Genomic DNA, 15,884 nt, shown 5'->3' on the forward strand with positions numbered 1-15,884 from the left:
TTTGCCTCTAATGGTGCAAAGACCAAGTTTGATTTTTTAAGATATTGCTTGTGCTACATAATATTATTTAATAATTGCAGAAAATAAGGTGGAGTTTTGAGTTTAATTTGTTAATGCCTTTATAAATGTTCAAAAGCTGATTTTTTTTTTTTGGTTTATGTTCAAGTCTGAACATAGAAAGTGAGATCTCTAGAATCAAGATAAGAGGGGTGACTTATTCAGTAAAAACCATTCCTGTGTAACTTTTGGTTTCATCACAGTTTTATAAAAGTTGAAACATTCTGTTAGATGTGGTATAGGTCAGGCTTGGTACAGGGAGAATGAAATAACAGGCATTATTTTCAAGTATGTGCTATACACTTCTGAAATTTGCATTGATATTTATTTTAGGGTCCATTGATTGACTCTACTATTGTTAAAAGTCACCGTAAAAAATAAGAATGGAAGTGTAGAAAGAGCCAGTCATCATATAAATGAGGAAACCTGGTGTGGAATATGTGGCCTAATGAACACATCATAGTCACTAATCTTGTGACAGAGATGTAAATAATTAAGTTTCTGCAAAGGGTGAAAAAAATGGAGGAAAATGTCCAGCCGGTGTGGCTCCGTGGTTGAGCATCAGCTCATGAACCAAGAGGTCCCCAGTTTGATTCCCTGGTCAGGGCACGTGTCTTGGTTGCAGGCTCGATCCCTAGTTGGGGGCATGCAGGAGGCAGCCAATCGATGATGTTTCTCTCTCATTAACATTTCTATCTCTCTGTCACTCTTCTTTCTCTCTCTCTAAAAACTCAATAAAAACATATTTAAAGCCAGCACCGGTTTGGCTCAGTGGATAGAGCGTCAGCCTGCGGACTGAAAGGTCCCAGGTTCGATTCCGGTCAAGGGCATGTACCTGGGTTGCGGGCACATCCCCAGTAGGAGATGTGCAGGAGGCAGCTGATCGATGTTTCTCTCTCATCGATGTTCCTAACTCTCTATCCCTCTCCCTTCCTCTCTATAAAAAATCAATAAAATATATTTTTTAAAAAAACATATTTAAAAATGGAGGAAAACCTGCCTGTATAGTAAGAGGAAATGAGGCAGATGGGAGGTAGATCAGAAGGAAAAGGACATATTAAATGAAAAATTGTGAAATTAGAACTGGTACCTTTCACTCTTGTTTGGAAAGGACAGGTGTAGTCATGAAAAAAAAAATAGTGCCCTGGCCGGCATGGTTCAGTGGTTAGAGCGCCAGCTCCATCAAAGGGTGGAGGGTTTGATTCCTGGTCAAGGGCATGTACCTGGGTTGCAGGTTTGATCCCCAGTCCCTGGGCAGGGCATGTTTGGGAGATAACCAATCGACGTGTCTCTTTCACATGATTTTTCTCTCTCTCCCCTCTCTCTCTCCCTCATACCCCCTCCTTTCCACTCTCTCTGAAAAATCAATGGAAAAAATATCCTTAGGTGAGGTTTAAAAACAAAAAAATAAAGCATGAAATACTGTTTTCAGATATACATTTTATTTTTTCAAAATATATTTGTATTGATTTCTGAGAGGAAGGGAGAAGGAGAGAGAGTTAGAAAATCACTGATGAGAGAGAATCACTGATGGGCTGCCTCCTGCACACCCCACACTGGGATTGAGCCCACAACCCGGGCATGTGCCCTGATCAGGAATGGAACCATGACCCTCCTGGTTCATAGGTTGACACTCAACCACTGAGCCACAGTGGCAGGACTTCAGTTAAACATTTTAGTTGGTTTGTTGTTTCCTTCTGAGATCAGGGCAATCATTTTTCCTTAATTGTCCCAAATTTGTTTTAGAGCTCCCTAAGGTGGGTGTTTTTGCCGTCTTAACATGTGTCCTCTTCGGCTTCCTCTGAGTTTACCTTCAGCTCTGGGGGAGCCCTCAGCTAGCTGACAGCTGCCACCTCTCACATTCGGGGGCTCTGCCTCCCAGATGAGGGCTTCTTTTTTTAGTGATCCTAGTGGAAACATCTTTTTAAAAATATATATTTTTGATTTTTTACAGAGAGGAAGGGAGAGGGGTAGAGAGTTAGAAACATCGATGAGAGAGAAACATCAATCAGCTGCCTCCTGCACACCCCCTACTGGGGATGTGCCCACAACCAAGGTACATGCCCTTGACCGGAATCGAACCTGGGACTCTTGAGTCCGCAGGCCGACGCTCTATCCACTGAGCCAAACTGGTTAGGGCAACATCTTTTTTTTTTTAAAAATTAAATTTGTTGGGGTAACATTGCTTAATAGCATGATATAAATTTTGGGTGTACAACTTTATAATACAACATCCATATACTGTGTTGTGTGCTTACTACCTGACTTCTAGTCTCCTTTTGTTACCATATACAGGGTGGGGCAAACGTAGGTTTACAGTTGTTCATATGGAAAATAATACAAAGACCAAAAAAATAATAAAACAAGAATGAACTCTGTGTTTTGCATACTTGCAGCTGTAAACCCACTTTTGCCCCACCTGTATTTGGCCCCCTTTACCCTCTGTATCCTCCCCTCAGCTCCTTTCCCCTCTGGTAACCACCATTCTGTTGTCTCTATCTGTGAGCTTTTTTCTTTTTTAATTTGTTTCGTTTCTTCATTTGTTGCTTTTTTGTTTTATATTGAATATATGAGTGAAACCACATGGTTCTTGTCCTTTCCCATCTGACTTATTTTACTTAAGAGCTTTCCATGTTGTTGTAAATGGCAGTATTTTATCTTTTTTTTTTTATGGCTGAGTATTATTTCATTGTATATATGGACCACATCTTCTTTTTTGGGGGTAGATACCCAGAAGAGGGATTGTGGGTCTTATGGTAGCTCTATTTTTAATTTTTTGAGGAACCTTCATACTGTACCAGTTTACATTCCCACCAGCAGAAAAGAGTGTCTTTTCAACAATTAGTGCTCAAACAACTGGACATCTACACACGGGAAACTGTTTTTAGACACAGGCCTTACATCTTTCCCAAAATTAACTTCAAAATGATTGTACACCTAAATGTGAAATGTAAGCTATAAAGCTTCTGGAAGAAAACTTAAGAGAAAATCTAGATGGCCTTGGGTTTGGCAATGAGTTTTTAAATACAACACCAAAAGTACAGTCCATTAAAAAAAAAAATGAAAGCAGAACTTCATGAAAAGTTAAAGCATTTGCTCTGAAAGACAGTGCTAAGAAAATGACATGCCACAGGCTGAGAGAAAATACTTGCAAACACATATCTGATAAAGGACTTGTATCAAGTAAATGAAAATTTGTGAGTTCATAATGACAGCAAAAACAACTCTTACTGGTTACCAATGAAGGTGACAGAACACTATTATGACTCTGGACCTTTATAAATGATGCTTTTATCCTGTCTTTCCTGTGTGAAATGGTGAAAATTTGTATTTATTGGAGAAGTTTAGACAGGAAATGTAGAAGGTGTGATATAGTTAGAAAGTCACCATTTTGCAATTTGGAGTGGAAATAATGGGTCTAGATCAGTGGTTCTCAACCTTCTGGCCCTTTAAATACAGTTCCTCATGTTGTGATCCAATTGACCATAATTGTACGGATTTATTTCATTTTTTCATAGTAACTATATCTTTTTTCATGCTGTTGAGCATCTTTACTATCATTACTCTGAACTCTATTTCAGATAAATTTCTTATCTCTGCTTCATTTATCTCTTCTGGAGAATTCTCATGTTCTTTCATTTGGGGGTTGTTTCTTTGTCTCCTCATTTTGGCTGTTTGTTTTGGTTTGTGGCTATGTATTAGGTAGGTCCTCTTTGCCTGTCACTCTCTAGTGCAGGACAGTATCAAATGCTGTTTCTGACCACTTGGATCAGGCAAAGACTCAAAGCCTCCAGAGACCGCCTCTGTCTACAGGCTAATAGGATTCCGACTTCAATTGCCCCCAGGCAATCATCCTCAGGTGTGGCGGAGACTTTTTTCAACAGGGTGGGGCAGTTGCTTCTGCCTGGAGGCTAATTGTTACTTTTAATCTCTTAAATGGCCTCAGGGCAAGGTGTTTTCCAATAGGGTGTGTCAACTATCTTCCCCCGAGGCGAGGCAGATGACTATGTGGGAAAGATGTCCTCCTATGCATGAGGGAATGACTCACCCAGGAAACTGGGGGTGTCTGCCTTCTGAGCTCTAACCCCAAGTCCCCAATCCTGGCTTCTGCTGACACTGCTCCAGTCCACTCTGCCAGAGCACAAGGTGGGTGGCTCCACAGGGAATTTTGTGTGTTGGTCCTTTAAGAGGGTGCCTGTATTTCCAGGTCTCTCCCTGGCAGACGGCCACCCTGCTGCTTTCACTGCCAGATGTTGTGTGGGCACCCTTCTCAGTTCTGGTGCTCTCTGCTGGGGGCCCAGCTTGGGGATTAGACCCCAGAGTTCTCAGCGGCTCCCCCCACAGCTGAGATATCTCTTCAGAACTTCGGTTGCTGTCTGGGGTGCCCGGCCAGCCCTCTTGCACCTCCACCCCTCCTACCAGTCCCTATGCAGTATCAGGGTTCTCTCCTGTGAATCTTCCATGGATTATTCAGGAAATTTTTCTGTATTTTAGTTGTAATTCCAGTTTGTTCCTGGGAGCATGTCCGTGCAGCACCCACTTACTCTGCCGCCATCTTTCATTTCAGTCTGATGCTGAGCTTCTCAAGACTCCATGGCAGCGACCAACAGCTCAACTCACTTCCAAAACAATTCCCAAGGGGGTGCTCTGGCACCCAAGTCCTCTCTTTATTGGACTGTTGCTAGGGACGCTTCTCCTAAATACTTTTTTAAAAAATTGATTTTTACAGGGAGAGAAAGGGAGAGAGAATATAAATCCATGTGAAAGGTTGCCTCCCGCACACACCCTCAAGGATTTATTGATTGATTATTGATCCTATTCGATTGGTTATATGTCTATCCTTAAATGAGTACTGATTATTGTAGGTTTATAGTAAGTTTTGAACTTCAGTTCACCAATTCTGTTCTTTTTAAAATATTGTTTTGGCTTTCTAGCTTTCTTGCCTTTCCATGTTAATTTTAGAATCAGCTTGTCAATTTCTTGGGGGAAAATGCCATCTGAGGTTTTGATAGTGATTGTGTTGCATCCATAGATCCATTTGGGGGAGTATTTCCATTTTAACAACAATAAGCCTTCTGATCCATAAACATGAAGTGTCTTTCTATTTTATCATCTTTCATCTTTCAGCAATATTTTGTAGTATTTTTTCCTTTCTTCTTTTTTGCAATTCTTACCTGAGGATATGTTTTTAATGATTTCTTAGAGAGAGAAGAAGAGAGAAAAACATCAATCTGTTGCCTCTGGTATGCATCCCGGCCAGGGCTCAAACCTGCAAACTTCAATTTCCTGACTGGGAATTGAACCTGCAACCTTTTGATGTATGGGATGGCACTCTAACAAACTGAGTCTCACCAGCCAGGGCTATTTTGTAGTTTTTAGTGTAGAAGTCTTACACTTCTGTTGTTAAATTTATTCCTGCCCTAGCTAGTTTGGCTCAGTGGATAGAGCGTTGGACTGTGAACTGAAGGGTCCCAGATTCGATTCCAGTCAAGGGCATATGCCCGGGTTGCGGGCTCGATCCCCAGTTGGGGGCGTGCAGGAAGCAGCCAATCAATGGTTCTCTCTCATCATTGATGTTTCTGTGTCTCTCCCCCTCTCCCTTCCTCTCTGAAATCAATAGAAATATATTTTAAAAAAATTATTCCTAAGAATTTTGTTCTTTTTGATGCTATCCAAGTGGAATGTTTTAATTTTCTTTTGGATTGTTCATTGAGAGTGAATATAAATACAATTGACTTTTGTAGATTCATTTTGTTTCTTGCATACTTGCTTAGTTCATTAGTTGTAATAATTATTAAATGAGTTCCTTAGGCTTTTCTAAATATATGCTCTGCAAATAAAGATACGTTTCTTTCTTCTTTTCAAAACTGTATGCTTTTTTCCCCTTCCCTGTCTTTTTTTTTTTTTTTTTTTTGCCTAATTGCCCTCTTAGGACTTCAATTATAATAGTGAATAGACTTAGTGGTGAGAGAGAACCTCCTGGTCTTAATCTTAGGGGGAAAACATTTAACTTTTGATCATTAAGTGTACCTTGCCTGCTTTTTTTTCATTAATACTTTTTAAAATTCTCACCTGAGGGTATGTTTATTGATTTTATAGAGAGAAGAAAGGAACAGAGGAAGAGAGCCAGACAGAGAGAGAATTTTTACTCACCCAAGGATAAAAATGTGAGAGAGAGAGAGAGAGAGAGAGAGAGAGATTGCCTCCCATGGGCGCCCCAACCAGGGATCAAACCCACAACCTAGGTATGTGCCCTGATCAGGAATGGAAGCCACAACTTTAGGTCTACCAGATGCTCCAACCAATTGAGTCACCTGCCAGGGCCCATTTAATGACTCTTGATAGATAGTCCCAGTTTGCTTTGCCAAAGGGTCCATTGGTTCTTCACATTGTATACTAGCTTTAGCAGTTTTGTAGTAGTTGGATGTTATGTTGTTTTAAATAGCTAATGAGTGAAAGTGGCATGAAAGCATTTCATCTCCATTTTTAGAATTATTTAATGTGATTTGTTAGTAGTAGTATATGTGAGAATAAGATTAATTCCTCATATTCATTTGGAAAATTGGTGCCTTAAATAAAAATGTGAAACATGTGAAACCTGTCTTGGTGTCTGATGTGGTTCTGCCTGCACCCTCCCCGACAGCCTGCCGATGTTCACCGTGCTCAGGAAGTTTACCATCCCGCTGACTCTACTCCTGGAAACCATCATACTCGGGTGACGGCCTTTTCCTCGGTTCCTCGACTCCACTCTCCCTTCCCTGTGGTCTTTTTCCCTAGCAAATCCTCAACATCCCGTCCTCTTTCCACACAGTGGGTTTGAATTCCTAGTAGCTGTAACTTAAGGACAAATAGTTTAACTTACAAGCAGTCTCCTGTTTTCATGATTCCCTACCAACTTCATGAAAGATTTGTTTTGTTTTGTTATCTTCACCAGAGGATATTTTTGCCATTGATTTTCCTACAGAGAGTGGAAGTGAGGGGGGAGAGACAGAGAGAGAAACGTTGATGTGAACGAGACAAGTCAGTTGGTTGCCCCCCACACGCACCCTGACGGGGACTGGGGATCGAGCCTGAAACCCAGGTACCTGATCTTGACCAGGAATTGAACCTGGGATTCTTCAGTCTGAGGGCCAACACTCTATACACTGAGCCAAACTGGCTAGGGCGAGTGATTTTGAAAAAAATCCTCACCTGAGGATATGTTTTCATTGATTTGAGAGGGAGAGGAAGGGAGAGAGAGAGCGAAACATCCATGGATTGCCTCCCAAATGCATCCCCAACTAGGGATGGAGCCCATAATCTTTGGTGTATGGGATGATGTCCAACCAACTTTGCCACACTAACCAAGTCATGAGTGATTTTTTTATTGTAGTTTTACATTAGAAAAATAATGCATGTTTGTGGTAGATTTTTATAAAAAGCCACCACCACCAAATAGATGTAAATGTTTCTTGATCCAGAGGGAATGTACACTGATTTTGGAACACAGAGGAACAGTTGTCCACACAAAACTGTGAGGGTAGGAGGGAGGTGAGCTGCGACACCCACTCTGATGCAGAGATTATGATGTGACATAATTAGAGGAAGTTGGATTTTAGAATGTTGGTTTAGAAATTTCTCATAAGGATACTCAGGTTGACACTCAAAGGGGCCATTCCTGATTTGCTGTGCAGATTGTTTAACCATGAAATTTGGGTGATGGCTCAGTGCTTTAAATCCTGCTGTTGAGTTAACCTTTGGGTGCTTGATAAAGTACATACTGACTAGCCCCACCGGCACGAGCTGTCCTGCATTTTGTCTCAGCATCTCTCCAGTGAGAACAGAGAAAGACACTCATAACCGGATTCAGGCAGTTGCTTAGGAAACACAGTAAATTTGGTTTGACTTACTCATCTCCTTAAAGATACTTTTCTAATGCTTTCTCTGGGTAAAGCAGTATTCCTTAGATTTTAGCTATAAAACGGTTAACAATGTCTATTGTCAGTTTGTTTTAAAAATAGAGTCCATATGTTTTCCCGCTCCTTCTTTCCTTGGTCTGTCTGTCTGCCTAGCTAACCATCTATTTATCTGTGACAGGAAACAGTATCCCTTGAACATCATCATCAGCGTCTTTGCCATCGTTCTCGGTGCTTTCATAGCAGCTGGGTAAGACTTTGGGCAGTTTCTGCTCAGTAACTTCTTTGTCTTTGACAATAGGCCCAGCCCGCTCTCGCTTTTATTTCCCATCTGGCTGAGCAGCCAAGAGACAGATCCGTTGATGTCAGGGGGACCCCCGTGTGTTCCTGTGAAAGCCAAGCTGGATTCCGTGTGGGCCAGAACATGTCTGAGGACATACAAAGAGAGCGTTATACGATATCAATGCAGCTTTCCTTCATAAAAAGGACTGAACTGGTTGCTTTCATTACTGAGTATTTGCCTTCAGTATAAAATTTTACTTGAAAACTTGGGCATTTGATCAAGAAGAATAGCCGATTCATATAGCCCTCGAGTGCTGTGATGCCTGAGGAGTCAGTACTCCAAGGGCAGAACCTCTCATGAAAAGTTTAGGTATGTTTGAGACCAGAGCCAGTGCCAGGCATGCCTCCGATCTTACTCCCTGATATGCAAGACCAGGAGTGAGAACTCCACGTTGGCATTTGAAAGCCCACCTTAATCATGAAGACTTTTACTCAAACAAAATCAGATGAGTCAAGTAGCTAAGAAAGGGGTGTGCTCCGTTAGCATGCTCTCCTCCCACAGTGCTCCGGGGTCTCCACGCAGCCTCCCCTTCTGGGTCTCAGAGCTCGGTGTGAAACCGCTGACCTGGAGCCAGTGGAAGACTTTTACAGAAACTGGTTTGTAAGAATGTCTGTGAGCCTGTGGTGAGGAATGGCACTTCGGGTGCTGCATGCAGGAAAGCACATTCCAGAACCATTTTGTGGAAATTCAGCTCATCGTTAATCTGCGTGGCACCCTAATGAGCGGGAAGGGTGGCGTGCTTCCCAAATGTCCAACACAACCTGGGAGCCAGCTGGGAACATGAGTCTCGATTTCCCCCCTTCTCAGCACCCGCAGGCTGGATACCATCCTGGTGGGTGACAAATGCAGTTCCGAGCGGTAGGCCAGCTGAGACCCCACCTTCTCCCTCTCACTGAGATGAACTCATCCAAATGCAAGTAATTCTAGAATGGACTCAGTTGGATCAGCCAACTCCTGCTGCTGTAACAAACAGCCCCCACATCTCAGATCGGTGGTTTAGCATGCTGCACATAGTCGGCTCCCGCAACGCTGCGAACCAACACCAGCTCATGCTGTGTGTGCTCTGCTCAGTGTAGCTTCAGGGATCCAGGTTGAGGGACCCTGCCTCCCCCGGGCCAGGAGAGGGCCTGTGGGGGACTGTGCACCAACTCTGCACACTTTGGCCCACAGCAATGAGTTAATTCCTCTGACATTTTATTTGCCAAATCAAGGCACATGTCTAGAAGAAGTTGAAATAGAATGTGTGTGAACAACCCTAGATGAGCCACAAGGGTTAACCATGACTCTGCGCATTTATAAACAAGTAAATTCTTCTCAAACCTCTGTGCTTTTACTACTGGCCTAAACAGATGACTTTTGGAACTACGCCCCCACCCCCAGCCCCCGAGAGATCTGAGAGCTCCCGGGAACCCTCAGCTCCTGAGGAAGTGAGCTCCACCTCCCTCCCTCCCTCGGAGAAGCCTGGCTTTTTGCTCATTCAACTCTGCCAAGTTAGGGAACGGCCACCTTTTAAACACTGAGCCAAATGTGCGTAGGCGGGAGGTTTGAACCCTTATTTTGAGAGACTCTATTTCTGTGACTGAGCCAGAGAATTCTGATTTACGGTGATCTAAAATTAATTTACTTTCTCACAAATATATTTGTAGATGCTAATGCCAGTGGAAGCTTCAAGCAAAATCTAGTTTAATTTGTGTTCATATGTTGGTGCAGTTTTGGCCCCTCTCTACTCCCTCCTCTTTGGTTAGAGATTATCTTGTTTTGATGTTGAAGGGGATCAGGGTATGCTGCTCCAAAGTAGGCCACTTTGGCATAAGCATTATTTTGAGTGGAAGGCAGTGGAGAGTCAACAGGTGTAGGAATTCTCTGCCCTCCCCTTTCTGCCTACGAGCGGCCACACTTCTCCCGGTGAGGTGGCCGGTCCTCCCCCAGAGACGGGAAGGCAGTTATTGCCCCGGGCGGTGAGGAGTCAGCATAACAGGCCTCCCTCAGACAACCCTGCCCCTCCTGAGCTTCCCCAGGGATGGCCCGGTCCCTCTCCTGCAGTGTATTTGTTCCTCCAAACCTAAACCCTCTTCTTTGTTAAAATGGCTTATAAGCCCCGAGTCCACAGCTGCATGGACTTCCACTTTGTCTCTGTGGACTCTGTACACATAAAATGTGACTACAATTTGCATACCTAGTTCTACTGCTCACCTGTCCGTTGCCAGTCACATTCGCAGGCCCCAGTCACCGACCCTGAGAGGGCCGAGGGCCTCCTGGGCAGTGTCTGTCTGTAACTTAGGACGTGGGTCTGACGCCACCTGGAAGGTCCAGGGCAGCGGGACGAATGGCAGCCTGGCTGAACAGCTGTCCTCTCTTCCCTACGCCACATGCCCCGACACATTTTCATGCTAGTCTCACCTATTTAAAGTGGGAATGGAGGAGATCTTCAAACGAGTGGGAGGAGGGGAGCCACAGAGGAGCCGCAGAGAAAGCATGGGCCCCTGCTTGGCCTTTTGGGCGGACAAGGTGCTGGGGGTGCGGTGTGTGACTGGGCACCAGATGGAGGCGTCAGTTTCTCCAGCGACTCCTCTTGCCCCAGTCACTGCCCAGCTGTCCCCACGGCTGGACCCTGGGGATGGCCCTGTTCGCTACCATAAGCAACGGCCGCTGGGTGTGTGGTAGAGTCATTCCCCTTAGAAAAGCAGGGCTCAGCAGACATGCCAGCTGGTCCGTCAGCCAAAGAAAGGGCTTTGCAGTTACAGGACCGTTAATGTCCTCTGGGTTTAAGCCATTCGCGATGGAGGCGAAGCCGCCTGATGGCCTGGTTTTGTCTGGAGGCCAAGCCGAGCAGTGGGCGTTCACCGCGGGGGGCGGGGGGGAGGTAATTACTAGCATCACCGCGGATCTGTCAGGGAAAGATGGACGTGGGGCCAAGCTGTGAGCTTCTGAATCACCCTCCTCTGCTCTCCCTCCCAGTTCCGACCTGGCCTTTAACTTGGAAGGCTACGTGTTTGTGCTCCTGAATGACATCTTCACAGCAGCCAATGGGGTCTACACGAAGCAGAAGATGGACCCGAAGGTACCGTCTCTCCCTCCTGTGTCTCAGGCTGTGTCACCTGGCCCTGAACTTACGTGAAAACAGAAAATGAGTTGTAAAGTTGGCAAGAAATGTCATTTACACAATGTCCCTCATTTCTTTTCAGTGATCTTGTCCATATAGTTTCTTGTGACTCATCGCCTTGCAAAGTTTTTGTTGAAAATTAGATTGGACAGGAAAAGATGCCACTCTTTTGAAGCAAAGTCAGAATATATAAAAGGGATTGTTTTGAAAGGTAAATTACAGTTAAAAGCAGCTTTTCCCCATCATCCTCTGCGACAGGGAGACTGAGAGCAACTCCAGCATGAGAGTCTGGGATGAGGGCCACAGTGAAGTCTGCTGCTTCCCGGGGCCATTGTGACTATCAGCCTGACTTCCTCAAAACTCCGTTTCCTCCTCTGTGGGCAAGGCAGCGGCTAAGTCCTGTCCGCAGTCCCGAGGGCTGGTGGGCAGATGAGCTTTCCTTCTGAGTTGCTGCCTCCGTGGAGGCCCCAGCCCTCTCCCCACCCAGCTGTTCTGGAAACTCCGAGGATGAGCCAGACATGCGTTTCTTTGTTCCACGTTCTTTGTGTCGGGGAGGGGGTTGCTCTGATGACAGGCTCATTCCCCCGGCTGCGTTCACGGGCTGCCTTTCTCTGCACAGCCGTCTGTTCTTTGGTGCCGGCAGTTTTACAAAAGCAGGTTTGTTGCCTTTTGAGAGTCACAGTATGTCACCCCGTATGGAAAGTGGTGGAGAAGTGGTGGAGCCACTTTAATGAAGTAAATTTATGGGAGATTGGGACATGAGATACCTGGTGTCTTAACCTGCGGTTCTTCGATGGAAAGAGCAGATGTTTCTAAGGAGTTCTGTTTATATTAACTTTTTTTTAAAAAAGAGCTCGCAAGGCCAAAGCTGGAAAAAACTTTCTCCCTCTCCCTCCCTCTCCCTCTCCCTCTCTCTCTCTCTCTCTCCCTCCCTCCCTCCTTTCTTATTGATTTCAGAGAGGAAGGGAGGAGAGAGAGATAGAAACATCAATGATGAGAGAGAATCATTGATTGGCTGCCTCCTGCAAGTACCTAAGCCGATGCTTTATCCACTGAGCCAAACTGGCTAGGGCAATATATTAACATTTTTTTATGTTCTTTATTTTGTCCCAGAGTTCCTATTTTTAATAGCCTGCTTTAAAAAAAGTTAGAATGTCAGAGAAGGGTGGAACCTTGGAGGTCATCCATCTCCCTCCGTTTTATCTGTCCTTTTCGTGTGAAACGAATGTTTATTCTGAGATGACAGTGCACTTGAAGGGGAGCACTTTATGTCAGAAATGTGCTGGAAATAGTCCGCTCCAGAGCTGGTCAGGGTGCCCCTGCTAACCGCACACGCTCACGGCAGCGATGAACCGGCTGCTGAGCGGAGTTTCCGTTGTCGCAGGAGCTGGGCCAGTACGGAGTGCTCTTCTACAACGCCTGCTTCATGATCGTCCCGGCCCTCGTCCTCAGCGCCTCCACGGGGGACCTCTGGCAGGTGAGCCCGCCGCTCTGGCCAGCAGCCTGCCGTTTCCGTATGTAGCCTCCGGTGCCGCTGAAGTAAAAGGGGAACAGGTTGCGGGATTCCATGAGAGCGGGATGGCCGACATCCCAGGCATGTCCTTTCCTGGCCTGGAAGGTGGCTGGAGGCTTTGGGGGAAGCCCCATGAGAGTCCGAGGGTGGGTCTCGCTGCTCCTTGCTGGGGTGGGGAGCCTGGGGAAGGGAATTTTGACGTTAAAAGTGAACTTATTTATTCATTACCTTGATCATGGACATTTTAAAACCTGGACAAAGGAGAGAGTATAACTCAGTGAACTCAGGGGCCCGCCCAGCTTCCACGCTGCCTGGTCTCTTTCCATTCACCTGGCGTCCCTCCCCTGTGCCTTCACTCCCAGCCCTGGAATGTTTTAAAGCCAACTTCCAGACATCGTGCCCTTTGTCCCCTTATCCCAGGCTCTGTGTTTAAATCTTGAGAAGGTACTTTTCTTTCGCTGTCGGCCCTGCTCCCTCCCGTAGGCGCTGCACACCAGCGAGGGACAGACACGGGGTGGGTCAGTGGGAAGGCCGGAGGCCCAGCTGGAGAGAGTGGGGGCCGGCTCTTGGGGGGCGTGTGGACACCAGCAGCGCGGGAATGCCAGCCCTGCCAGCCCTGCCCCCGAAGTTGCCAGCCACGCCGCCTCCAGGAGCGTTGCCTGCATCTTAGGCAGATGTTAAGTTCAAGTGGAACACTAGGTGCCACACCCTGCTGCGGCGTTAACCCTCATTGCTGGGCCTGGGTGTCCAAGCGGCCGGGCAGCGATCCTGGAGTTGGCGTCAGCGCGGTGGGGAGCCCTCAGGCTGAGGAAGCCCCATCTGCTGTCCTCCAGGGGTTTGAAGGCTGCGGCTCCGGGGCCTCCTGGGCTGATGCAGGGCTGATCGTTGATTCTGAAGCTGAGCTGTCTCACCTGCACAATTCCTCTCGGAAAACCAGGGGGCAGCGGGTGGGCTTGGCAGCGGCGCCCCTGGAGTCAAAAGCCATGCCCGTGTTCTCTATGGAGAACTGCCCAGCAGCACCAGCTCTCAGGCAGGGCTGCCTGGCGTAGCGGGGCTCAGTGTGGGTGCCAGCATGCACACCCCCCCCTGGGGAGGAGCAGGCAGGATGGCTGAAAGCATTCACTCTTCAGCCGCCATCCGCAGGCTCTGAGCCACGGACAAGGCGAGATTATGAGCCGCGGTGCAGTGGCCCTCGCCACTTGTCCCATGCCATCGCCACGGAATCGGGTTTTTCCTTCGAAGTCCCTGAGTCCACCTGTGCTGACAGGTGGCATTTCAGGGCTGTTGCAGAGAAGGCCTGCGTTTCTTCCTTGAAGTAGAAATCTAGAAATTCCTAGAAACTCGTTCAACAGCTGATTGAAACTAAAAGCATACTTCCCGTGGGAACAGTGTCATGAATGGCATGGTGACCAGAACGGAATTTTAGGTTCCCGTGAGCCAACCGGCTAAACAGCGTGTGATGACATGTGCTGCTTCCTCCTGCTCGCCCGCCTCCGTCCGTTTGACCACGAGGCCCCGGGAGAGCCTTGCGGGCGGAGGGCTTTTTCCGCGCCCACGGTTGAATCAGGACAGCTTCTCCCCGTGGGTCATCTTCACCGGGGCTGCCTCCGTGTCAGATTGTGCACCAGACACCAGGGAGAAGCACTTTCTGTGCAGAGGTGTCAGCCTGCAGTAGGACACTGCGTTTCGCCGGCCCAGTGTGGTTTGCACCAGGAGTCGATTCGTGAATCAGACTAAATGTCAGCTTCTGTTGTTGGTGGCAGGAGCACTTGCGGAGTCGGTTTTCCTGGCTGACTGGAGGGGGGCAGTGGTGTCGGGCAGGGGGTGAGCCGCTGCGTGGGGGTCCCTCCTGGGCCTCGACTTCACAGGCAGCTGGTCTGCCAATAGCAGCGATTGCTCACAGATGGGGCCTCCGTGAAAACACTCAGTGGGTGAACTTTCTTTAGTCGTTTGAGTCAAAGTACTTACTTATTTTAAAAAATTATTTTAAAAATTTAAAATCATAGTTGACACACAATGTCGTATTAGTTTCAGGTGTACAGTGTATTGATTAGGCACGTTTATATGACTTAAGAAGTGATCACCTGGGTAACTCCGGCATCCGTGCCGCTGACACCATGTGTGGTGATCGCAGTATTATTGACTGTATTCGCCAGGCTGTACTGTATTCCCCATTCCTGCGACTGTTTCTATGCCTGGCAATGTGCCAAAGAACATTGAGTGTGTTACAGTTGATGAACTATAAGTATGCCTTTTTCATGATTAGAAAGTCCTTAAATGCAAAATGGAAAGGATTCATACACCAACACATTTTTACAGCAATAATAAGTATAAAGGAAGACGTGCTCTATTGTTACTCCTGAATTATTTTCTGTGTTTAAATACACGTCCTGCTACCTTGTTTTTTAAAATGCTGCTCACACGGCCTCACCGTTATGAGAGACAAAGCTAAAGCCTGTCCAACTCTCAGGGGCAAAGCATTCCTCCGTCGTCACTCAGGCACATCCCTCCGTCGCCCCCCGGTTAAGTGGCATCAGGAATAGAGAGCTTCCACTCACTGTTCACACACATGCCTGCCATCTTTGGGGAGGTCAGTGCTTCAGTTGGGGGAGTGTGGTTTCCTCCTGCTCCCCGTTTATCTTTCAGACACAGAGCCTCCCGTGGTCTGTTTGGTTTTGACCTTACAGCCATGGGGATGCTCCTGCCCCTTTGATTGGCCTGGGGCTTGCCAGTCAGTATGACAGGTTTGTACTCATTGCATACTTTTCTTTCACAAGTAAGCATTGTTTTTTTAAAAAAAGCTTTAAGATGGAGACTTTCCAACCTACACAGAAGGAGAGAGAACAGTGTAACAATCCCCATGTACCCAGCAACCAGTTTCAGAAATTATCAACATTTAATGTGTGTCTTTTTTTTTTTAAATCCTCACCCGAGGATACCTTTTCCATTGATTTCCAGAGACAGTTAAAGAGA

General features: G+C 46.4%; 1 protein-coding gene across 1 annotated transcript in view; it reads left to right on the forward strand.

The window, feature by feature from the left end:
* Positions 1-15,884, forward strand: part of SLC35D2 (solute carrier family 35 (UDP-GlcNAc/UDP-glucose transporter), member D2) — a 51,259-nt gene that overhangs the window by 17,595 nt on the left and 17,780 nt on the right. The window contains exons 5-8 of the mRNA XM_015570095.1: positions 6,701-6,772; positions 8,134-8,202; positions 11,254-11,356; positions 12,783-12,875. Coding sequence (XP_015425581.1) covers positions 6,701-6,772; positions 8,134-8,202; positions 11,254-11,356; positions 12,783-12,875 — 337 coding nt within the window. The remainder of the gene's footprint in view (positions 1-6,700; positions 6,773-8,133; positions 8,203-11,253; positions 11,357-12,782; positions 12,876-15,884) is intronic.

The sequence above is a fragment of the Myotis davidii genome, unplaced genomic scaffold (assembly GCF_000327345.1).
Source record: "Myotis davidii unplaced genomic scaffold, ASM32734v1 scaffold1226, whole genome shotgun sequence".
NCBI lineage: Eukaryota > Metazoa > Chordata > Mammalia > Chiroptera > Vespertilionidae > Myotis > Myotis davidii.